This window comes from Filicampus tigris, chromosome 8, assembly GCF_054856515.1.
Source record: "Filicampus tigris isolate MCC_2025a chromosome 8, RoL_Ftig_1.0, whole genome shotgun sequence".
NCBI lineage: Eukaryota > Metazoa > Chordata > Actinopteri > Syngnathiformes > Syngnathidae > Filicampus > Filicampus tigris.
Window position 1 is genome coordinate 17494130 of NC_141224.1, and position 26718 is coordinate 17520847.

General features: G+C 38.8%; 1 protein-coding gene across 4 annotated transcripts; it reads left to right on the forward strand.

Moving 5' to 3' along the window:
* Positions 1-2197: 2197 nt before the first annotated feature.
* Positions 2198-26461, forward strand: cep162 (centrosomal protein 162). Of its 4 annotated transcripts, none has more exons than XM_086038699.1 (28): positions 2198-2578; positions 7314-7391; positions 8498-8591; positions 9579-9735; positions 10427-10488; positions 10572-10621; positions 10922-10952; positions 11422-11502; positions 11796-12002; positions 13357-13402; positions 13762-14032; positions 15274-15478; positions 15689-15792; positions 17174-17293; positions 18408-18539; positions 18758-18870; positions 19177-19252; positions 19339-19465; positions 19582-19730; positions 21581-21679; positions 21761-22006; positions 22698-22907; positions 23322-23616; positions 23846-23978; positions 24050-24191; positions 24296-24394; positions 25025-25159; positions 25564-26461. In XM_086038699.1, the coding sequence occupies exons 2-28, from the start codon at positions 7341-7343 to the stop codon at positions 25738-25740; spliced, it is 3612 nt and encodes a 1203-aa protein (XP_085894825.1). In that variant the 5' UTR covers positions 2198-2578; positions 7314-7340; the 3' UTR covers positions 25741-26461. The 4 variants fall into 4 exon arrangements, with proteins under 4 accessions (XP_085894825.1, XP_085894827.1, XP_085894824.1 ...); XM_086038698.1 differs by lacking the exon at positions 2198-2578 and adding an exon at positions 4639-4773; XM_086038700.1 differs by lacking the exon at positions 2198-2578 and adding an exon at positions 8804-9461 and having other exon boundaries at positions 7337-7391.
* Positions 26462-26718: the final 257 nt, after the last annotated feature.

Here is a 26718-nt window from a genome sequence, read left to right on the forward strand (position 1 = left end):
CAGTATTCAGTGTTGGCAGTCCAGACTTTCATCCAGCTGTATCTGTATGTCTGCACAATTGTCACTCTGTCACCATATCTGCACACTAGTTCAGGGTAAGGTCTGGGATATACAAGTAAGAACAAGATGTCGTGTAAACAGGAGGAAAAAACATTTAACTACTGCTAATAATGATGAAAAGGGTTGAATACAAAGGCAGGCAACCAGACAAGGCAGGGATATTAAAAGGGCGTGATGCTAAAAGCAAGGTCGAGAAACAAACAGGGTCAGCTCTCATGTGAATAGAGTGCTATTGAAAAGAGTGCTGAAACATGACCACAGGATACATTGAATTGGCAACGAGACATGGATTACAAGTATCACAACTTAAACTTTCTTTCACAAAAGCAGCAATTTAAATTATACTCTTAAGTAGGGCTGTTTGATTTTGGCTAACAAGAATATCTCAATTATTTTCTCTCAACCGATTTTCCGATTACGATTTCTTTGTAAAATAAAAATAATGTAAAATAAAGTATTTTGAATGTCTTTTATTTAAACTTAATTTTTCTTTCTTTGAACTCAAAATGCCAGTCAATTTAATTTAATACACACAGAACAATCCATTGGGATTAACAGCATTTTACTTACACAATAGATTTCAGATCTGTTCTTGATTAAACCAATAATGAAAGAAGAAAGTGCATATATCATCTGAAATGAAATCATCAACATGAGAGAAGGTAAGGTAGTCAGTCAAGTCTGTAAACCAAACAGTCTGTCAGCCAGTGATTTTGCCAACAAGCTAGTGACTAGCCTTTCACCTTTCTCCCTGGTCTTACTTAAACATAAATCAATGATTAGTGCAAAACTGTCACTCAATAATACAATGCACTGTCAAGCTTGAGTACGGATGCATAGTCCGGCTGGACCAGAGGTCCGTTGTAGAGGAGAAAAAAAGAGATGCCTTTCAGACGTTGAGTTACTTGCTCACGAGTTGTATTGTACATGCGGGGCACACACCACACTGCAGATCTATATTTGCCCGATTTATTAACTAAACACTCACTTGCCTGAGCAAATAGCAGAATCGCCGGTAGCCATGGATATTGTTGCTGTTGTTGTTTTCGCACTGCGCGCTCATGGGAGGAAGCGGAAATGCAGATGAAATTACGGTGGCTTAGATACACCAAAAAAAAAAAAAAAAATCGAACAGGCCGATTTGAAGGGTTTTAACATCGTTTGATCAAGAAAATTCGGTTATGATTCAAAATTGCTTGATCGAGCAGCCCTACTCTTAAGACTAGTCTACAACAAAAGTTAGACTAGTGAATGCGCATAGGACATTTATTGTTGTAAAGAATTTTCTCTGGTTGACTTACACTTTAAGGTTAGCCTTGAGTTCTTGAATTTCAATCCCAACCTGTACTGGAATCACTCCTTTGACTTGACCCACTTACTAATCTTTCCAATGTGACGAGAGCTCACTACTTTGAACTGTCCTGTTTCTTTCATCCTGTCTGCTGGCACTCTCTGCACTTCAGTACTTTAGGTAATCATCAGAGAGTTTACATTTCCAGTTTGTGTTCAAACCCCTTGCCATTTGAAGCTCCAATATATATATATATTTTTTCCAAAAATAGGTGTCGGACTAATAGGACTCATTGAGGAGATTACATTGTTTTACCGTAATCATAAACTCCAACCCCTCTTGATTTTGTCCTGCAATTCCCTTCCTACTTCTGGATTTCTTTGCCCTCATCTAAAAAATCTTTTTTTTCCCCTACTCATTCTCCTACTGCCTGGGCATACATATATGACATAATCACTTTCACAACAATCCAAATGTCCCCACTCCAGTCTATTCACAAGGCATCTGTGCTTACCCGTCGGTTTGTTATTCGGTCCCGATTTCCTTATTTTTGGTAACTCTCATTTCTGACTACCACATCAAATATTTTACATCTCCCATTCAAGATTATTAGCTTGTTCCAAGGTTTTAACTACAAATGCTTGATATCCGCTATGGGATTCCAGTAATTTTTTTCCCACTATGCCCACTCTTCTTTTTTCTCTTCTTTGTGTACTGTCCTATTGACAGCCGGAACTTCAAACACAAAACACAGAATTGCATCATTCCGAATGCCCCGCCCCCTCCAGTCTTCCCTTTATTACCTAAGTAAGAGTTGTCACCACCGGAGATGAACATTCATAGCTAGCATTTTCTATGTAGATAGATGGCTCACAAAATTGAGTCTTCAACAATTGATCACAGCAAGATTCCGAACTGGAATCCTCTTCTGTCCAAATGAAAAATAAACCGTATTTCTTTGTTCAGCAACTGCACTCAAAGATGTTGCCTACAAGAAATGTTACATGCCAAATTATCTCTCAATGAGACGAGAATGCAAATAGTCTCTAGCTATGCCTCACCGCCTGACATCTGTATTTTGGCCAGTTTGACTGCTGTTTCTCTTTTCCACCCGTCCGGCTTGGAGAGGGGACTAGAGGGCAAGTGAGGGTTCATCTTCGGCTGGGATAGCACCTGAAAAAGACCACTTCCCTTGAGGCATTGCTGTGGAGGATTTTGCATCAACAGGTTAGACTGATACTTATTAAACTAACACTGTAGTGTAACACATGTACTATGTGTTTAATATTGTCCATTCAGCAGCCTGGATATCTGTGGATGAAGGGAGAACAGATGCTTTCTTGTCTCTGTCTGAGACATATACTGCCTCAATAAGACCAGGTTTTCAACGTTAAGACATGGTATTATTCAAAAACTGTCAAGTTGTCTAAGGAGCAGCATGTAATATACCAAACTGCAAAGGAAGGTAGAACATAGATCATCCACTGCGGATTTTAATACGCTAAATCAAAAACCGCAGGTTAGAAAGTGCACTTATGTCTCAGTGAAGGTCACTCCAATTATGTTTGATGGAAGCGCAACCTCATAAGCCACTTTTCCATAAGAGGTGTCTCTTATGAATATAAATCAGAATAAGAAGCCGATGTGTTGTAGGATGAAGGTATAACTGTCCAGTTTTCACAGGAGTGACAACGCTTCCAATGTCAGTGTGACACAGCTTCCATTTGCAGGGAATTGGTACACCTTTAAATCTGAGCTATTCCATGAAATATTTTAAAATTCGCCATGTCCTCTGTTAAATGAATGTTCATGGCTATTTAAAAAAAAACTGACATCTGCCTTTTCATATATAATTTGTTGAATTACCTGAAAAATAAATTAATATTTGTGACTTTTTTGTTGAAAGACCAGCGATGTTCATATACATAACCACTGGGTATTAAAATGTTTTTGAATGAACTGATCTTTTGATTCATTTATAATAAAGTCATATCAGGCGACATTATAAACACAGGTACGTATAGATTGGGATGGCTGAACAATATAAGAGTTTGGCACTTTGCATTATACAACATGTAACAAGAATAATTCCTTAAAAAACTACTTGCTGCGTGCCTACGCTCCTCCTTTTCTAATATATCCTACCCTTGACCAAATGTTGGGGGAGTATGTGAGATTGTGTATGACATAACGATATAGTGAGGCAGGTGAAAACAGAATTCCTGTGAATCCTGCCTGACCTCTAAAAGAGGTCAGAGGACGGGAAGAGCGAGACAGTTTATTAGATTACTTCTGATGTCTCGCGATGGACTGCTTTCCCATTGCCTCAAAAAAAAAAAAAGAAAAAAAGACGCCTTCTTCGATGGCTCGACACTGGCACCAAGTGGAATAAATAGAGCATTGCCAAAGCGTTTGAGTAAAATTTGGAAGGGATAAAGTATACTTATATTACACAGGAAGCAAATGTCGTTTGATGTGCCATTTGCAAACGGGGGGAGGGCGGAGGGGTAAAGAATGAAAATTACGTCTTGCTGTCAAGTTCTACTTCGGTATTATTTTGAGAAATTGGTGAAGCAATAATTTAGCTGTTACTTCCTTTCAATTAATTAGCGTCATATGTACAGTATGTTGCAATCTCAGATGTGCGCACTAAAGTGATAGTGACGCTCCCCATATTGGATGTGCTAAATAGCACCACTAAGCAGCAACATTGATTTCGCCCATTCATATAATAAAAACCGATGGTCTCGCCACCTTTGAGTTCATTGGCACTGCTCTTCTATGACGCGATTTCTTGCAGCCAATCTGAGCAAATGTCTTGCCCGGGTAGATATAGAAAATAGACACCTAAACCCTTGACAGCAAATAGATCAAGGTATCGCCATCTTGCGGCAGTCATTTGTTCAGAGTAACCATGCTGCATTACTGTTCTGCTTGGGGTTAACTCAGGGAGATTTTTTTTTAAAATGTGTTTAGTCCAGGGGTCACCACCCTTTTTGAAACAGGGAGCTATTTCTTGGTTACTAATTAATGCAATAATGTTAAGTACCAGTGAAATTCCGTATATATAAGTAAACCATTATATTAATCATCAGATTTAAAGTCATACGTGAAGTTTTTAAGTTTGGTGCCTGTCCGTTACCCAAATATATTAGCGTGTGTGCAAAAGGGTGAAAGAGTGATATCAACTTCGTGTACTTTGTAGAGAGGCACTTTAAGAAGTTCAATCTATTTACTTGCATTCGTTTTTGGTGCAGATATGCCACACGACATATGGCGGATACGTTGACGATAGCACAAATGAACCATCCCACTCATCGCTATGTTTAAGTATTATATGTCTATGGCGGGAACTATCAAAGTCTTAAAGTAACCAGGAAGGACATACTTTTCGTATCTGCCGGAGCTGTTCTATATTTTCTGTGAGTTGAATTACAGCTATGAACGTGCTTACTGAAGTAGAAGTCCAACATAGTTAATGCATTATTATTAAACAATTCTACAGTGTAAATATAGCTGGCTAACGTTACCAACAACTTCCTAAACGTCAATGAATTTTTACACCATCTGATGCCGTGGGATTTTCTTTTTAAAGGCAGTACCTTCTCCACAGCTAGATTATAGCGCGTGTCCTTGTAGTTAGAACAACACATTAAAATACGGATGGAATGTCGATCGATTTTGACTGATTTCCAGTATTACCGGCTGGAAAGGAATGTCATTAAAAAATCAGCAGGTTGCCATTTTTCCAAGCCATTTTCGTTGGTATGAAATAACTGATTTTGAACAGTCCGTTTAATATAACTAGAACTGTGGTGGCAATGACATCCTATCAGAGGCAATGACTGTACATTGAAAGTAGATCAAGACTTGCTAATTTCTCAACCGATTTTCATGTGGTTTACTTTTTTCCTCCCAACGTCAATACAGAACGTTTGATTTAAAACAATCAAAACAAACAAACGGAGAACAAAAATCTTTGAAATATGATAGCCAGCAGTTTTAATTGCTTCACTGTTATGGTCCAGAAGCCAGGGAATCTTTTACGTTCAGCTATTATAAATATAGATATCTAGTTACATGTTTAAAATATAAAGATATTCATATATAGAGAATAATTATATGATTATTATATAATAAATATTTTTAGTTCAAACGATTTACTTGTAAAGATATATTTGTTATTTTTTCCAATTTGTACAAGTTAGAAACAGGTCCATTGATATTGTTGCGCTTGTTCCTGAGTAAGTAGTAACCTTATTTACAGTTACACATTCTAATCGTACATCTACGTCACTACTACTATTGCTTGTACATATACTACTGCTACTATTAATCGTTTGGTATTTGCTTGTCGAGCTGCTAGCTTGTGTTAGTGTTTTGCTAGTAGCCAATGACTGTAAGTTACTGAAACTCACATAAAGCTAGCAATACCATTTAATAATGGAAAGAGGAAAAAATATTCTTACTTGGGTTGTCCCCTGTTCCCTTATTGTGATTGTATGGTGTTGTGTGCAACCGTATGTAGCGCAATGTGCAGGCATCGTTGTTATTATTGTTTTTGTGCCGTTCCCAAGGGATGTTCAGATATTTTTCCCACACTAGCTTAGCGCCTCTGGCACGCAGCTCAAAGTTGAGTGTTACATCTACATATCTTTTATATCTTTGGTTTGGTTTCCAACGTCATTAGTTGACAAGCTACTGGGACGCCATCTGTGTCGTTAGATGTGTGATAACCTTGCGTTGTGGTGCAGTGCTGCCTTGATATGTGTTCAATTCATTCCGTGACCACGCATAAAACTGGTATATCCGTACCACATTTCCCGATTGCAATAAATGGAAAATGTCCTACCACTAAAACAAACAAACAAACAAACAAAACTGTGCTTTTATTTTATTTTATCCATTAAGGAAAAGTTGCACTCTCTCTGGTATTATACTTTATAAAAACATCAAGTAATAACATAATTCAGCACAATGTATCCATCCATTATCTAAACCGCTTCTCCTCACAAGGGTCGCGGGGAGTGCTGGAGCCTATCCCAGCAGTCTTCAGGCAGTAGGCGGGGGACACCCCGAATTGGTTGCCAGCCAATCGCAAGGCACATAGAGACAAACAAACATCCGCATTCACAATCACACTAAGGGGCAATTTAGAGTGTCCAATTAACCTACCATGCATGTTTTTGGAAACTCAGCACAGGGAGGCCGTGGCCGGGATTGAACCCACGACCTTTGAACTGTGAGGCGGACGTGCTAACCAGCCCTTAGCACAATGTGAAATGATAAATTAAAAAAGACACTTTGCATGATAGTTAATGCTTCAATTGAATTCACTGTGCTGCTCCTTCTGGTGTGCTCACCTGGGCCACCGTGGGACAGTATAATGCAGTCATCCAGACACAGACGAAGAAGAATAGCACATCATCTGCTAAACATCCTGATGAGTCCTTCGAGCAATGATTCATGCGACCACTGTGCCGTGGTATATTAGTGGTAGTGTGTCATGACAGATCATCAGGAAATTAAATTGTCCAATTTCCTGTAATTGGTCCGCAAATGATTATTTATTCACTACAAATGTTTTTTTTGTTTTTTTTAATCTATGCCAGCGACCTAAAGTGAACGGCAGATCAAATACAAGTAAATGCTCTTCCACTAGATGGCAGAAGCTACAATTAATCTTTGATTCCATCATTATTTAAGTGTACTTTTTGTGACATTTTTTTGTTTGGTGGCATGTGAGATTTTTTGTTATGTGAAATTGTGTAATGGCTCTATCAAATTTGGAAAACACTGTCTTAGGGCACAAATTAGTCTCCAGTTAATCTACCATGCATGCTTTCGGACTATTGTAGGAAACCAGAGCATACAGAGAAAAGTCACACAATAACAGGGAGAAAATGCAAACGGTGTGGTTTACATACACTTTTAATATTTTCATTCTTATTCTCATTGCCAGGATTTAAGAGGAGTTCAGAGCGCCATAATGTTTCAAAATCAGCCCAAAGAAAAGCTGGATGAACTGTTCTTGAATGAGGTAAGTAGTTCAAGGTTATAGAATATTGTTTTAATATAATTCGAAATGCTCAAAGAAGCGAAAAACTTAAAATCATGTGGTTTCATTATTGTTAAATCTATCTTCGACACAATACCATATTGAGTTTATCCATGCCATATGAATGTGCTGTACAAATAAAGTTGACGCATCGGAAGCAGTGCAGCCAAGAGAAACACTAAGAAAGGTATCACTGATGGTGCAGTGTTACATTCGCTTGACGGCAGTGTAGGCAGTGTGGAGTCAGTTCCCGCACAGTGACGGTGTGAACGGCTGTCTGGCTCTGTGTGCTCTGATATTGACTGGTGACCAATCTAGGGTATAATGTGCCTATCATCCGAAGTCAGCTAGGATAGGCTCTAGCTCCCCATGACCCTGCACAAGCTAAACAATATCGAACACGAATAGACATATCAAATCCTGGTTTGGTCTGTTACATGTCAGAAAATCATCGATTAGTTGTTGAGTGTAGTCACTGGTTTTGCCAGCGGTCTAGGCATAAATGTCTGTGTGTTGAGGTATTTTGACGGGACAATGAATTTACACTGTTATATTTAAGATGTACAATGACTGACTTAGTTTATATCAGTGGCTATTAACCTTGTTGGCGGTACTGAACTCCGCAAGTTTTCAAATTCAAAACAGATACTGTATATATTTAGTTATAGTGTACAAAGTGAACCCCACTTAAATTGCAAAAAATCAGATTTGTGTCATTGAACTATGCAGTTTAAATCCATCCTTATTCAAATGCACGAGGTGTGACCTTGCTTTTGTGAATGCTTTTATTACAGTTAATTATGCATCTCTATAACATGTGGGAGTGATATACTGTGCAACTAAACAGTTTATTTCTGCGCACTAAAGCAGGTCTGACATCGACCCTATTTTCTCAAGGGCGAATTGGATCAATTACTGAGGTTTTATTTTGTTGATGATAAGATGGAATGTCATTTTTTTTGGACAGGATTAAAATACCACAACAGCCTGTAAAAGCATACCAAATTTAAACACACAAATCAGATTAAAAAATAAAGTATGAATAGAAAGGTATGCGTCACACTGACTTGACCATGATTACTTTCCAGTTTGTTTCAGATGGCTCTGGGGATTTACATGACAAGCTGCCAGCTTCAAAAAGTAGTCATCAATCCCCGAAAGGCACCGTGTCACCATGGAAAGGTAAGAAATACAACAGTGAAATAGGAACAGGTAAAGCAATTTATCACTTAACAATTCACTGATGTTACTGTGTTTATGTAAATATGGATGGATTCTCTTCATGGTTATTTCTCTTATTGTATTGTGGCCGTCCAGCAGAGCCATTAATCTACATATTCTAACCATTCAAACATCAAAACATGACAGCTTTTTTTTTTTTTTTTTTTCCGTAGAGAATAAGGCTCGAAAGATTTGACGAACTGCAAACAACTTCACTTTTGGCTGCAAATCACTTCAATCAACAAAGATGCAACGCACTCATTTAAAAATGCCCACATTTTCCAACTGACATGCTAAACGTGATGCAGATTCAAGTTTTTCATTTCTTATCAGTCATTCTCATTTTGCTCATTTTAAGTGAGCTCAAGCGTCACCAGTGCTCATTGGATTCTCACCGGATCAATGTGTGCCTCATTTTAGATGAGTTGGCTATTCTGACACATCATCTTTGCTCCCGTAATGATTATTAACGGTCTGCTGTTGTCCCCTTATGCTGACATTGTCCATAGTGTTCATATTTGCTAGCTATAAAGGGATTTGTATGGTATGCTGTCATTATTAATGTACCAATTCATCCCTTACACTTGCTCACAGTCCCGAGAGTGTCTTTATAGCAATAGGCTAGCTCCCGAATCCGCACACGGGTGCCTTCTTCGTTTCTGGGTCAGGCGCTGGTTTCTGTGAACACCTTTTAAAATGTCACCTTTGTGTAAACATTGTGATTTGACCTCCAGTGGGCCGCAGTGAAGGTATCACAAGGTAATGTTTGCAGAAGACTTTGTGTACAAAAGTACAGAGGCTACACCAGAATACTGGCAAAATGAATTTTAAGTAAGGATGGACTTTAACATAAATACAAGTTGTATATCATCCCTGCTGACCATTAGAAGCCGTGCATCTGTAAAACGTATCAATACACTGAATATTGTGTGCTTATTCTTATGACAGGTATAAACTCAAGTGAGGGATTGGACACTTTGATGGAAGAAGAGGAAAAGGCCACGTTCTTTGGAGAACTCGAAGCACGTGCTTCATCAAATATAGATTATTGTCAGTTGAACAAAGAGATTGACACTACAAGTATCACGACTGGTATTTACTTCAGGTATGTAAATACCTGTTGATATCTGCATTGCTGTGTCTTACATTTGCTTTTCATTAAAAGCCAAACATGAAACTAAATAAGACCTATCCCCTCACAAAGTTAGTGAAAATCATTTGGGTAGTTTACAAGTTACACTGGCAATAATCATCTTGCATATATGAAAATATAATCTTCTAGAATATCAGATCATCAGCAAGCTCCGAAGAGCCTGATTAACGATCCTGATCATTTGAATCTGGTGTGTTGGAGAAGGCAGACATCTACAACATGCTGGATGTTATTTAACATGTATAGTGGAACTTTGATTGACTAGCATGCGGTAATTAGTGCCGTGACCCTACTTGTCACCAGAAATATTTATAAATCGAGCTAATGTAAGTACATACTTATTTTTTTTAACAAGTATGTGTTTAAAAATAAATATAACCAACATACCAACAGACTAAATTTTTAAAAAAAGATTTAACGGACTGAATCCACAAAAATGGTCCGGAATTGACCACTGTTGTTTTCATGCACAATCAAAGGCAGAGACTGGTACTGTAGTTCCTGGAATAGCCGCTGTTGTTGACTCAAGGGTACACACATACATTGTCTGATCCTGATTTTGGGACAACATACAGTTGTTTTATAATTATATAATTTGTGATATTATTCTACATTGTAATTAGAATGGCTATCGTCTCTGCAGGATTGCTGAGGAGACACCAGATACGAATGATGATGACCAAAACAAGAATGGAAGTTCTCCATGTAAGCGGGGTGGATTTATTAGGCTGCTTGTTTGTCCTTGTTTTAGTGCTTGAATCGCATCTTTCTTGTCTCCACGTTCATAGGTTTGCCACAGTACAATAAGGATTTTGAAGATGGGGATGTTGAAATAAAGGTTTGTTGTTTGGGTTAATCTTGGACAGCACAGTACCATTTTAGCTGTACTGTCCATGCTTAACCCAACGGACCTTCTTGGGTCCAGGTGGCATTTTGGAAAATTGCTTGTTTGGTTTCCACCGTCAAGTCACATATTCCTAAGGAACAGAATCTGTAGTTGCAATCTGCAAAGGCTCATTTGATTTCATAGCTGACAACGGCACTAGTTGTTTGTCATTAAAAGCATTTTGCTTATTTCATTAAATTCAAATACAAGGGGAAAATATGTTTAATTCTTTGGATTTTTTTTATTTTCCAGAAGTCCAGAATGTCTCCAGTTGTTGCAAAAGGTAAGGCAAAAGAAAGATACACAGTGGATTTAACACCAATTGAACACCATTTTGTACCATGTACAGAAGTGTAAAAAATACAACTATTGTAGACAATTAAATTGATTTAATCTAATTACATTTTTCAATCAAAAATGACAGAGGACAAAATGAAAATGAATTCCTGTGTTTGGTTTACACCCCGAAAGGGGTGCAAACTAGTTCAGTGTGTGACCTTCCTCACCAACAAAACTACCAGTAGAGACTTGTTAATTTAATAGATTTTCGCTGTTGCCAACTTTCAGCTTTATATATTACTGCTGGAGGTTTGATACCACATTTCTATTGTTATTTGGAAGTGTTCAACATACTTCCCTTAAACATAAATAATTTTTGGCCTCAATATTTTTAATAAAATAAATAGGTCAATTTTTCATGTTTTATGTTATTTATGATATAACAATGTCTTAATTTTAAATTGGTTCTCTAGAAAATTCGTATATTGATGCTCAAGGACAGCTGGAAGGCAGACTGAAAGAAGTACCAGAAGAACCAGGATCTCAGGACATAGGTAACACACAGCATCCATCATTTGCGTCCTTTAGTTCAAGGTTACCATCATTTTTGTCCAGCCCAGTTTCATTATTATTTTTTCAATAATCCTTTTGGACCACAATTCAAAAACAATACCTGATTTTCATGAGTCAGTTTCTGTTATTTCAGTCACCACTGTGAGATTATGTTTTTTGACAAAGGTTTTTCCCTCGTGCGCATATGAGATTAAAAAAATAAAAATAAAAAAACATGTCTTTTTATAAATATCTTGATTGTGGTAAGATCTTAATATGTTTGCTTTTTTGGCAGACCTATTCTACGTACAGAGTGCAGGGTCAGAGATGGACGCTCTTCACAATGCCTATCGACATATTAATATTGGAGAGGATTCAGATGACCTTAAACACCATCGTTTGTCACTGGAGTGGAATGAGAGCAACAATAGAGCAACTGCGTTGTCCTCCAAATGTCAGCAAGCCACAAAGTCACTTGAATGTGCCTCTACCAATGAGTCTGGTATCGTATTATGAACCGTACTTAGCTAACATGGTAACAGCCTGACAGAAGAATTATGATGCAACAGTTGCATGACAGATTATTTGATTCTTCATAACATACTGTTGAACACAAATTATTTAAATTGGCTTCCAACTATTTGTACTCCCTGCACTCCTAAAAAAGATTTTTGAACACTAAAGATAAAAGATATACAAATACATAGTGTTGCCTTCAGATACAAGTTTGATTTGTTCCTCGACCATTCTCGTGTCTCAAAACATGTGCATCTCCAATCCTTTTTCCCCATTGAAATGAAAAGAAATACTATCAATTAGTTCCTTTCGTTTATCATATGGTCTGTCTACATGGAGATACTGCAGATGTCCGTTGGGGTAACACCAGTGGTAACAACACCGCTGCATATATGCTAATTGTTATTCCGTGTACTTAAGGAGTTTCCCGTCGTATGTTAGTATTCACTATTCAGGTAGTGAAGAAAGCTATGTTCTTGCTTTAGATACACAAGTAATTCTCTTTGTTTGATGTTTAGTGTGACAGTAATCTTAAAGTAGCTTGAAGCCTCTTTTTTGAGGAATACTAATGATGTAATCTGCCAAGCTGCTTCTTGTGAAGTGAGTTAAATCTCCTGCCATTATTACCATATACAGTGCTCGTATCTTGAAATTTGCGCTCGCAAGTCATCCATCCCTCCATTTTCCGAACTGCTTATCAAAAAGAAAAAACTCATACTTGAATGTCAAGGCACCACTGTATGCCGTTTGTTGATGGAAAACGATGAATGTACAGTGGTACCTTTACTTATTAGTGCCCTAATTTATGTGTTTAAGTTATGAACTTAAACGTGTCTTTTTTTTCCCCAATATTTATTTACGCCTTGTTTTGAGAGCCAAATTTGAGTTAGGGGTAAGTTCCAGGTATGATGCTGCTTGAATGATGAGAAAAAAAATTGGTTTGCAGTAGTTGTAGCTGTAGTTCAGTGATGAAGAGCTGTTAGTGCTATTTTTCTTTTCTAAAAATGTGTAACAAAAACATCTGTTTTTTCGAGGGTCTGAAACTGGCAAATGGCATTTCAGTTCATTTCAAAGGGGGAAATTGTTTTGCCATACAAGAAAAATAGAGTTGCAAGCTTCATCACACAACATATGAAACTCGTCAATTAAGGTACCACTGTAGTCTAAATTTGAGCAAACAAATACATTTTAAATGAGCCAAATCAAGTTTTCAGTAGCCGTAAAATGTAATTATGGAAACCCTCAGATGAATATGGATGAAACTAAAAGTTCATCTTGTATACTTAAGCCTGGTTTAAACTAGAGGAACATAATATACTCTATATCTATTCTGAATCTAGAATTACCCACTGCTGAAGAATTGATGCGACCCATCCGACCAGTCAGGTTAGTGATACAAACCAACAATGCCCCTCACAGACAACCTAACACTGACTTAAACATTTTTCTTACCCAATGGTTACCTAAAAGAAGACAAAGAATGAAAATGTGATTGTATAACGCAGTTTAATTCCACTTTTTTTTTCTTTTTTTTTTTTACAGCTATTCCAATGAGAATTACTTTTATGAGTTTTACTAGTTGCATGTAGAAACTGTTAGCTACACCTCGACCAGTTTGTGCTCTGCTTGCAAGTGTTCACTGAAGCATACTTGTGGTTATGCTTAATTGTCGCAGTATTATAAATATGTATTGCATTTTGACTTGGTTTATATATTCTTCTGTTTGTCACGTCGCTTAATCATAGTGGACACGCCAAGGAGGAGCTTTTCTCTCCATTAGACAGAACTTTTCCCGTTTTGACCAAACATGAGGAACGCCATGAACAACCAGAGAAGAAAGAGTCAATGAAGCTTAAAGGACCGAAGGCATTGGAAAGCTCTCAGTCCATCCACCCAGAACATTCTAACTTGGGTTTGACATGGCGCATCAGGGAAGAAGTAGAGAGACTGATGCAGGAACAGAACATTTGTGCTCCCTCCACGGCTTCTCAGCTTGGCAAAGAAAAGAAAGAACCTGTGAGATGATTTCAAAACTCTGAATAGTATCGAGGATTTGAAAATACTGTATGTGTGTGGTGTGACGTACAGTGGAACATTTGAGGTTTGACACCAAATCAATGAATTTGTTGACCTGTTATTGTTCATATTTAGAATTATATACAGTGGCCCCCACGTTTGCGTTTCAGCACCCGCTGATTCACGTCTGTATACAGTATATATAAACCTTTGGAGTATCCCTACAAGGAACTCCCAGCTGACTGAGGGACTGAGTCCGTTTGCAACACATGTCCGAGCGGTAAGCACAGAAGTGGTTAAATATAATTCCGGGTATCGCAAATATGGTTTTAAAATGATTAATTATAGCTTAAAGGCAGAAATGTTTGTGTTGACAAATATTTCTGTTCTACTTCGCCAAGTTTTTTCGCCCTTGCCTAGTGAATGGTCAATTCTCGCAGCCGAATGCTCGAGCCTTTAAACACTCTTTTTTTAGCAGGCTCAGCCCAGGGCCGTAGGGATGTCACGATATCCAAATGTCACGATACAATAATATCACGATATGACCCACACACTATGAGAATCATCACGATATTGTGGAGAGTTTGCCGATACATAAAAAGCTCATGAGTACTGTGTAAAACCTTGCGGTACTGTAAAAAAAAAAAAAAAAAAAAAAAGGGTAATATTTAAAAAAAGTAAAATAAAAAATCACAACATTCTGTTTTTCCACATAACGGCATTCACAGAGAAATAGGCTTGGCCACACATGCGCTCCTATTGGCGATTAGCATGGGTCTTAAACAAATGTGGCATCAAATTAAACTGCACTAATAAACTCACCACCAGAGGGTGCTGGAACTGCACAAATGGAAAACAATTTGGGCTTTTAAAAAGATTTGCTGCTATTAATATGACATGATGACGACGAAATATCGTGGCAATTTTAATATTGCATTATCATCATATTGCCAATATTGTGACATCCCTAGTAGCTAGTCATGTAGGGGCCGAAATGGAAATTCAGACAAACGTCTTGGAAGTCAAGTTCTATAGGTCGGCAACTTAAGGTGTTCACAGAGCGGATGTTGCATGATGTCATGCATGGTAAGTGCCACTCAAATTCAAAGGTTCCACTGTAAATGTATCGTAAAGCTTAATGCACAGCATTTGTACAAATACTCTACTAAGTTGGATGTGCTCATCACATTCACTGCAGTTAAAACCAACATCTAAACACATCCTCTGTATTTTCCTCACAGCCTCCCCGTCGCTGTACCAGTAACCGTCCCTCAACATTGTCAGTGAGGAAGCCCTTTGTGGCGACTCCAACAGTCCAGAAAGTTGAGGGTAAAAGACTGACAAGAGTGAATCAAATTGCTGCTGCAACCAAATCTTCTGTTTCCCAAGCAATAAAGCCCAGCCTCAAAACTCTGAAAAACAAAGAAAAAGATGGCAACAACACAGGTTAATACTGATTTCCACACACAAAATACTTAAAATTGTCTATTCTAAGCTAAAGTAACTCTCATTCTAATGAACCTGTAGAAAATGCAAAAAAAAAAAAAAAAAAATGTAAGGTGTTTTTAGTGATGATTTTCTTGCCATGCTTTCTGTTAACAATTGAACTAAATCATCTCAACATTAATGCTGTATTTTATTTTTCATTTTTTGCAGACCCAGGTCAGAAAATGAGAAGTGAGCTTGTGGTCTCTGTCCAGTCATTAGTGAACGTCCTTCAACAGCAAATGGCTGCAAACAGTTGCCAGGAAGTAACAGATGTACGACTTTTGCCGTCTGTCCTGTCTTTGTCATATAAATGTCACAATCGACTTCTTCATTTATTCTCACATGCTTTTAACTTAGGGGATGAATAGTTGAGTTTCCAAAACAACACTCGGGCTAGTGCTGTGCTGTCTGCTTGCATGAGAGCCAAAAAATGTCTTCTAAGTAGGGATGTTCCGATCAGGTTTTATGACACCGATACTGATCATGCGTGAGTGATATCGGCCGATACTGATCACATGGAATATCTGTATATTTTTCCATTTATTTATGGTGACTGCTATTATGCAATATTATCTAAAAAAAACAGCCATGCGGTGGGAGCGTTTCTGCCGGCGCGTTTCAATTGGGAGTCAATGTAGCGGTTGCTTGCGGGGCGGTGCGAGTGATGCTTTTGGAGCGGTGGGACGTCGTCGCGTATTAAACTAATCAACTTTTTTGCCATTTCGTCTCGCGGCAGCCAATCAGCATTGGGCATACTACGTCACACACAGCCAAACAGCCTCCTGTTCACACGGCGGCATTTTATTCTCATTTATTATTTATTTATTTTTAACGGTTTTTACAGTGGCTCTGTTTGGCTGTGTGTGACACACCGCACACACCGCAGTGTACGGGGACCTTTGAGTTCTGGCTCTGTTTGGCTGTGTGTGAGACGTAGTATGCCCGATGCTGATTGGCTGCCGCGAGGCGGAATGGCAAAAACGTTGACTTGTGTTAAATGCGATGAATGGGGCAATGGACAGATTTTCGGTGCTTCACTCCACGTCCCGATGCTGCAAATCATTCGCACCGCACGCAACCGCGCCCGCCCGCGCCAACTACATTGACTCCAATTGAAACGCGCCCCCAGAAAGGCTCCCACCGCAGTTTGTGTGAACGTAGCAGCCGCGCCTCCACAGCGAGCAGAGGGGGCGGGACGCAACACGGCTGTAGGCTGCGAAGCATGAGCTGCAAGTGATCGGATGTTTTGATCGGCAATAAAAGGCTTTGATCGAATGTTCCGATCACATAATTTTTCACAAAAATCGACCCATCATGACCGATCATGATCGGTGCCCGATCGATCGGAGCATCCCTACTTCTAAGAGAATCAGAACAGTCCAGTTGCAATTGATTTTAATGTCCTGAGAATGGAATGATCGGAATGAATGAGAATATTAACAATCATAGCCTAATCCTTAATTTAGTTATTGATGTCTCAACATGCTTGTTTGAGGCAATGCGTCTTAATCAGTACAGTAGATGCTTTCCATAGAATTATTGCAAAATCAAGATTATAACTGATATTGAGTTTCCCCAGGTATGATAGTTAGCATTCTTTGGGCCTTTTTATTCTGCCATTTCTCAGAACTTTCTTGTATTTTTAATGTCTAGAAGGGCAATTCTCTGGTGGAAGAACTGAAAGATCAACTGGTCCAGAAGGATAAGGAACTGCAAATCATGAAGCAACAAAAAGAGGAGCTCCAACAGCACAACTATGTTCTGCAGAGCAAGGTTGATAAACATGCGTAAAAATAACCAATGTATTTCTATTAAAACCTTATGAGGCGTCAAACATTGGGTATAAATCAGTCAAAGACTGAGGAATCACTCCTTATGTTATCTACTTCTTGCTTACTTCTGGTAACTTAGAATTAAGATAACAGCTATATTTTTTTTTTTTAAATGCACAATAAAAACCATGCAGTACAGGCAATAATAAAGTAATACAATCAAACCACAGATAAAAGAAAAGGGGGTGTAATCAATTTAAAAAAACAATAATAATAGATGAAGTGAATATTTCAGATAATAGATCAAGTGAATATTTCATTGCACAACCTTTTGAGGTATAATCACTCCAATCAAATCAATAATTTTTCCGTGTGCACTAAAGCAGCCTTAGACCATAACCAAGCTTCCTCCATGTTTCATAGTATGTTTCGTGTTCTTCTATTCTATTGTGATGGACTAAAAAGCTCCAGTCTCATCTGGCCAAAGGACAGTTTTGTGACTTTTCCATATGAATTTTGGTAAATGGTAGTCCCATCAGTATCAGTGACCAATTTAGGATTCTTTTGTCTTCTAGAAGGGTACCAGCAAATTTGGAAGGAAGGAGGAAGATGCAAAGACACACTTGCACAAAATTGCATTGCAACATCATCACATAATAATAATAATAATAATAGGTCGTTTATTGCTTAGCACGGGATGCCAAAATTAATAGAGAGCCATAAACACCTGCAGTGTTCCCATTATGATTTCCAAGTACAGCAAACAAAACTTGCTGGAAACATCATCAAACCTGCCAGTTTGATACAATTTGCTTTCTATTTTATTCATCATTATCCTGGAGAACCTACTGTAGATCGCTGAAAAGGACCCTAATCTTGCCCAACATTTAATGTAGTATACATGTTGCAGACCCTTTTTAAAATATGCATATACTTGTGTATATATAATATATATATATATATGTATATATAATATATACATATGTATATATATATATATATATATATATATATATATATATATATATATCCACAGGAATTGGACATTTGTATTACTAATAGCTGTGATTGAAAATGTTTTGACCACAATCTGTTGTATTTTCCCCACATCGCAGTTGCATAGTGCAGAAGAAGCCAGTAAAAAGTTTCGGCTGACGGAGACGGCAGATCCAACGACCGAGAAAACCCTCCAACAGATTAATAAAGAAATAAGAGATCAGGAGATGATTATTCAAGGTTACCAACAGGTAAGCATCTCCTCTTTTGAATGTCATAATTCCTTCTTTTTTTTTTTTTTTTTTGGCTTTATTCTTCAAGTCCAATTGTTGTTTTAAAATATTAACCTACGTTTAGATGCAGAAGCATGTTAGTGTCCCCACTCGTGCACCATGTAAAGTCTTTTTGAAGTGCCGGCATTTGACCTAATATGCCCAGAAAGCATCACGTGTAGGTTGACATTTTCCAGGAGAATGAGAAGCTGTACTCGCAGTTGAAAGCTCAGCGGGCCAAGAGTACTGCCGACGAGCAAGCCATGTTTCACGAAAACCAAAGACTTCAAAGTGAGCTGGTTTTCACAAGGTAGGTTCACTAAATGTGTATGGCATTGACATTGCAGCGGGTTTGAAAGCTGTTTTTTGTTTTACTCATTTACTCCCAGACATTTTCAGACCCTCTTTTACACTAACGTTTGACAAAAAATATAAATAAATTCCTGGGATTGAATGGCTGGACTGTCAAAAGACAAATAAATACGGCAATGGCAGTGAATGAGTTAAACACTGCAATCATAGTATTGTGCCCTTTTTATAAAGTGCAAATGGTAATCTTGTCTTCGGCCATCGTGTCTATTGCATATTAAATGACCGTGTTTTTCACCTCATTCAGAGAGCAGCTCAGCAAATCATCGTGCTCATTAGATCATCGTATTAAAGACTTACTAGCTGACATTCATATATCTCAAGCAAGTATCTATATCACACACTTACTTTTGATCTTAAGTTTCTTTGGAGCTTCCTGAGAGAACATCAAGATGTTTCTTGTGAATAGATGAATGAGGCCAAACTGTCGGAGGATATTCAAAGACTGAGGCAGGAGAACCAGGCTATGCATCTGGACATGGAACTAATCAGGAAGGAGAGAGATATGGCAAAAGCGCAGGCTGTCTCCACCTCTGGTAGGACTGACAACGAATAGTTAGTGCTAAAGCAGAAATGACAAGATACAGTATATCATAATATTTCTTTTGGATTACATACTCTTTTGAGTAAATCCATAAATGTGTCTCGCCAGCCAGTGCGCCAGAAGATACGTACAGAGAAGAAGTCGCTACACTAAAGAAGCAGGTCCAGTGGTTTACAGAAAACCAGGAAGTGTTGTCCAGAAGAGATGCAGAGCGACTGAAGGCTGCTACAGCAGAGATTGAGCTACTTAAAGAGCAGGTCAGTTGCTGCCCAAGCAACTGTCAACCTAACTACAAGAGATATAGCCAAGAACGAACTATTACAACGTCATTTCCCCTGTAAAACGTCTCATGTGCACTTGTGCCATTATAAATGTAATTATGCAATAAAGGGCCCAACCGATTAATCGGCCAGCCAATTGAATGGGTCGATATTAGGCTTTTTCAAAATAATAATAATAATCGTCAGGAGTTTTGACGATTAAACGGATATTACTTTCTCATGCAACAGTAAAGGCCGTTCAGTAGGCATGAGCGGGAAGTAAAAGACATACATGGCTGACAGAACGTTATTGTGTGTAAATTAATTGGATCCTTCTCCATCCACTCATGCCCATTAACGTTAAATGTCTGCAGCGTCATGCATAAATCATGTTTTGCCACAAACTTCATTCATTACTGTATGTTGCTTATCTGCATACGTTTGTGGCCTATATCGAAAGCTGAAATCATCAGTTCGTTCTTTTCTGCATGTTTTTGCACTTGAAAATTCTCCTCTGTTGTGAAGTTAAATACCGAAGAACAAAGTTTTGTCACACAATCGAAAGTTGTGCCTGCAATTTGTTGTTGTCAGTGTTAAGAGACCAAAATATAAGTTATTTTATTAGTTATATGTTTTTAAAAATTATTGGGCAATTAATCGATTATTGCAATGTTTTTCCTGCCATACATCGGAATCAGCATCTGCCTAAAAAAAATACAGTAAATAACATAAATATCAGTTGTGCCCTAATACCGGTAATAATTGTATATTATATGATGGCTTGACAGTGGGTCTGGTTTTGAATGAAGTGTGACACAAAAACTGTGTAGTTTCACTGGAAATACTTTAAAATGCAAAAATAGATATATTTCTATCATTAACATTTTATTAAGATTTTGACAATTGCGCAATACAAGCACACGTAGCGAGTATCAGTCATATCACAATGGTAAGATGTGTACATAGGAAATAAGCATCAACTGTACGTTGTACTGTGCTTAAACTCCAACAACAACGGCATCTAAACAAACATCACCAAATAAGATCAAAATACCACCAAAATAAGGTATCAAAAGTTCAATAAAAAATAATAATGCAAATAGAGAAAGTAGTAATGTTAATAAAGATATTAGACAGGTTTGAGCTTTGCAGTCTGTTTAATAAGAGGTCTGACAGGCCCTCTAATGCAGCTAATTTGGCCTGGTGAATGTGCCAGAGGTGGATAGAGAGGGTGATGAAGCTTTCCAATCGGAAATACAGTAATACGTTTCCGGCCTAATGTCAGTGCAACGTGAACCCATTCTGCAACATGTGATGGAAGGTTGTCAAGTAAGGACGGTCCCAAGCAAACACAGCCTCACGGACGAAGGCATATCACACCCTATAATCTGTGTAACATTACTATGCCGTGTATTTAATTGTTATTTTTTTTACAGATCAGAATATGGGTTAGGGTGACCTTCCCACTCTGGCAACTCCAGCAGTCCGGGGTGTCCTTTAACTTGACTCTGTATAGCTTAGAGGGGGTCCAGTATACTCTATTCAGGATCTTGGATTGGACAAGCCTAGTTTTCATTCCTCCAGACATTCTCTTCATGTTGTGTAAAATCCTACTCCACTCCGTGTCTGTGAATGAAACCTCGACATCTCATCCCCAAATAAAATCACAGGCAAAATAATTAAATAACAAAACACGTCATACATTGCAACTAATTGCAGGCAACGCCCAGTGCAGAGAATGAGCCACAAATACCGTATTGGTCAGGCAACGCTAATCCCCGAATTACATTAATATGAAAGTGATATTTAAAATTTTGTATATTTACTGTTTTAAATCAAATTTTCAGGTAGAGAACATGAAAGCACAGGTGGGTAAAAGAAGTAGTGTTCTACAGTCAAAACAGAAAACAGTGGACTTTAAAAGGATGAAGGACTTGGAGCTGCAGGTTTGGCTCCACACAATAAATGATCATTTCCTATCAGATTTAGTCATGTTTCTTGCTTAAAAATCTTTTGGATTTGACCAGGTAAAGCAACTAGAGCAGATACTAAGATCCAGGAAGCCAAACTCGTTGTCAGCCCTCAGCGCCCCTGCAGCCACTGCTGATGATGCTGCTAAAGGGGACCAGGCCACCGGGACGAGGTCGGCATCTAACGACATCAACACCCTGCTTGAGAATAGGATACAACATGTGGAGGCGGAGATGGAGAGACGTGATGAAGAGGCCAAACAAAACCTACGCTCTATGGAGAAACAGTTCCAGAACACCAAGGTACAACTCAAATTGCTTCAGAACTTGTCAACATGAAGTAGAAATGTTGGTGTCAAATTAGGATTTGAGAGCGTCCAACCTTCTGTAATTCACTAAATCAAGGCATTACATTGAACAAATTAATGTTAATGCTTCAAAGAACAAAGCAATCGACAAATTAGAATGTTGACTTTGCAGTGATATTCCGACAATGCACATTGCACACACATATCCATGCCCACATTGCTTTTCTAAATAAAATATTCTCATGTGAAATCATACTTTCTAGGACGAAATAACGTCTTGTAGTCGGTTTTGCCTTTACAGAGATAGCTGTTGGTTTTTTTTCTATGAAGGTAGGATGAGAGGAAAACGATATTGTAGTGTTTGGATCCGGTGCGGCTGGAGATTAAAGAGGCAGACCGCTCACTTCTATTTTGCATTTTGAGCCCCATCCACCGCTTGCAAGTTCAATGTCACATGGGAATCTGGTGCACAATCAATATTTTATGCGCACGTGCGCACCTGCGCACTATTTATGTGCACCCCGGTATATGGTGATCACGTGCTGTCACTGTTCCTGCTTTGAGAAGGGCATGATGCGCTGAGTTGAGACGATGCTTACATCTATGCCACCTCTTTCCTAACGTGTAAGTCAAGTTAATGCAAAGATGTGTATTCAAACCTCGTATATCTGTGTCTCGCCATGTAGCTGCGGTATGAACATCAGATCTCAGAGTTGGAGGAGCAGCTGAAGCGCAAACAGGAGGTGGCAGCAATTTCAGCGTCGAGTACTGAATCATGGATGTCGCATATTGGAAGAATGAAGGTTGAGCTACAGCAGGTAAAGGAAGCCTATGAGCAGAAGGAAACCTTTCTTCAGGAGCAGATTGAAACGCTCAAGAAACAAGTCAAAAATAAGGTTAGTTCTACGTACGTATGTATATACTGCATGGTGTATATATGTGTGTATGTATGCATATATATATTGTATATAGTAGTATACATGTAAAATAATGCACTGTGTATATGTATGCATATGTATGTATTTATTGCATGTGTGTATATATGTATTGATAATGTGTGTAAGTTTTTATATTTATGTATGCATGTACATATACATATATAGTAGTATACTTGTAATATATGTATATACGGGCGGCGCGGTGGTCGACATATATTTAGATTCCAAGACCTTTCTTTGGGCCTTGAATACAATTCTTCTGTAAAATACAAGCGTAGCACAAAAACAATCAAACATTGACTGAGCTTTTTCTCATGGAAACAATTCTCCAAAACTCCCAAAAAGTGAGAAGTCCAAACTATTCCTTTGCAGAGCCTGCAAAGCCCAACCCGACACCAACGGCAAGCCGAAGAAGCACATGGTGCCCGCATCACCCGACTCAACCAAGAGTTGGCTACTAAAACCCAAACCATTCAGGAGTTGAACCGTACTGTGGAGAGACTGCAGAAAGAGAGGAGGAACATGCTCTCCGGCCCGAACTTACAAGACCCTCAAACCAAAGAGACGAAACAACAACGAACCTCAGTCAAATCAGCCTTATCCGCACAGGAAGAAATGTTCCCTGCTGCTCAGTGTGAGAAAGCCTACCAGCCCACAGACTTTACAGGTACAGGATGCATGTGACAATTTGCAAGAAATGGTTGCTTCTTGTAAGAGCAGCCTTTTGTACAAGGGAGAAATGCAATTAACAATAACCGTTTTAATTTGGGGGGGGGGGGCTACATGAAATATGTTGATACTTTGTGAGTGTCACACATGTATATTATCATGAGTGTAGCGTTTACAGTGTGAGACGTGCCCCATCTTTTGTTATGTATCGTAATGACACTGCACAGGGAGTCACATCGCAGAGGTGCTGCAGGAGAATGACGCTCTTCGAGAGCATATGAAGCAGCTGGAGCTTCACAGCGAGCAGCAAACGGAGGCCCTGAAATCTGATGCGGTACAAGCGAAGGAGGAGCTTTGCAAGTGTGTGGAAAACCGTCGGGCTCTGCGATAGAACAGGACTCGACCGACTGAATATGAATTTACGTGTTCAGGCAAAGAGATGACTTTTTGGAGCAGATTTCCACTCTGAAGGCAGAAAACCTCAAGGCACTGGACCACATGCGGGCCACTCACGCCATGGAGCACTCTTCTTCCAAGGTTGCGCAACTTACCAATGAACTGAACACTCGGGAGGTAATAATGTAACACGCGTTGTTGCACGTGTTTTCACTCGAATCAATTATGTCAAAAAGACAAAAATGCTTCTTATTCATTGATGCACTTTCCTCCTGCTGCAGGTCATGGTAAAGCTTTTGCAAGATCAACTGAAAGAGCTGCAAGGGGCCAAAGAAGCACTTGCCCTATCCACAAGTCGAGAAGCGGCTTTGGAGGCTCAGGTTGCATTCTGATTGTTCTTACAGTATCTGTTTGTTTTTGTGCACCCTAAACAATGTGTTGGTATCTTCTTGTGTGTGATGCCACGGTCTTAACTGGTTTCAACTGGAAAGTGTGCAAAGGTGCTGATAGAGAGGAAGTTGCAGAGCCAGGAAAGAAATGGCCAAGCTTGTCACGTATTTCATTACATGCCAAAGTGGCTTAATCTAACAGCGTTAATATAAAACTATTTAATAATGTCACTGTATCAAAATACTGTGTAAATCTTCCTGGCCATCTCCCAATATACGATTCAGATGCTTGCTTTTGTACTGAGATGTATAGTTGCAAGAACTTGGTTGCTTTTCACATCTGCACACTTGATTGATTTTACTTTGTCTACCACATCATTCACATTTGAGCATTGTTGTATTTAGCATTTCATGGCTGACACACATTTTAAAGACTGAGCATGGATTAAGTTAATCATCTGGGCACTTTGTCATGTATTCAACATTACATGAGTTGTTGCCTCATTGCTGTTGGAGGAAACATGGCTTTTTTATGCTGATGAAGTTGTTTTATGTATCCATGTCATGGTCATCCTCAAAAGAAGTCATTCATTACATTTCTTCTGTTGTTGTTTTTTTCAGTTAAGCAGACTGTTAAAGGAACTGAAGGAAGCCAAAGAAGCACAGAGTACAGAGGTGAAACTCCTTTGTAGCCTGGAGGCAAAGATCCTCACCATGGAGATGAGACACCAAGACAGAGAGCAAGAGTTGAACCAGGTAGATTGGGTTGACACATGAAATCATGTGCATTGTCATGGTACAAGTTGGTGTTGGAACGTGGTGGCCTTTGTGATGAGATGAAGCGAGCTGTTGTTCACGAAATCTTTTTTTTTTTTTTCAAAAAATGTATAGATTCATGAGAAAAAGAGGTTGTACACATAAACACATAATGTGGGTTCTTTTCAATAGGCGGCTGCCGGGCCATATCCGGCCTGCCAGTTTTGTGGCCTCCAAACTGTTATTGCTTCACTACGTATTTTGGTTTGGTCACCACGTGTTAACTGATACCACAAAGTCATTTGTGTGGAAAAAAATGTTGACCTCTAGAATGTGCTGTTTGCGCATACTGCCATGATGTGGCAATTTGTGTGATTCGTGACCACCCCAATTTCTTCCTGCAGATCATTGGGGGTTCATCGCTCGAGGGTGATCAGCAGTCACAAGTGGATCATTGGAGGTCCCTTGCAGTGGATAAAGTCAGAGAGATGGAAGCATTCCGCTTGGAGTTGGACTCCATTTTGGATATCATAAGACATCTGCAAAGACAAGGCATGGTCCTCCCTACTCCTGACTCATGAGCTTCAACAGAGGTCACACCATCATGGGTCACTGTGGGCTTGACAACACTTAAATTACAAGGATTCTTTTGGTCAAACCTCACATTTAATGACCCATTTTAAAATCAAACTTGTTTTACAGCACTTGCACTGTGAAAATAAAATCTATAACACAGATGTCAAACTCAAGGCCCCGGGCCAGATCCGGCCCGCGACATCTTTTTATGTGGCCCGCGAAGGCAAATCATGTGTATTGACTTGGTGTGTTTCTTTGAAATTGTCTTCACTGTTAACGCAACATTTGAGATATTGCAAGCATTTGTTACAAATCCCTTCTTTAAAATACTTTGAAAAACAGTTGAACAAACTATTTACTGACTTCTGATTTCAAAACTAGTTATCCATCAATTTGTTGGGTATATGTGAGAATATAAGGTGATCACATTAGTATGGGTTCAGTCGTAACGGCCCTCCGAGGGACACCACAACTATGATGTGGCCTGTGACAAATGAGTTTTACACCCCTGATCTAGAAAAAAGCCTCTTATTTTGGGGGGTGGGGGGCTGGACAGCCACACCACAATGACTGAAGTTGCTTTTTCCAAGTTATTGACTGATTTTCCTACTTCCTTTGTACATATAAACTGCACTGAATTAAGATATGCATTGATATTTCGTTTTTTCATGTCTTTCGTGTTGTGTTTATATGTTCAATAAATCAATCAATTTTAAAGTGTTGAAATTAGCCTGCTCTTTTGACAATGCTGTTAATGGCTCAAGAAATGTGCCTTTTTATTACCGGCAAATGTCTTTAGAGATGTGAGGATTCTTCCCAATGCCAGCAATGTTAAGTGTCCTGTAGCGGAGTGCCTTGAACTTCAAATCGGTCTTTTTGTTTCTTGCATTTCAAGAGGCACAAACATCACATGTAGAAGTGTGATTTATCATGATTGAACTTTTGGAAGAGAAAGTCGGCACAGAACTCCAAGAAACCACTCG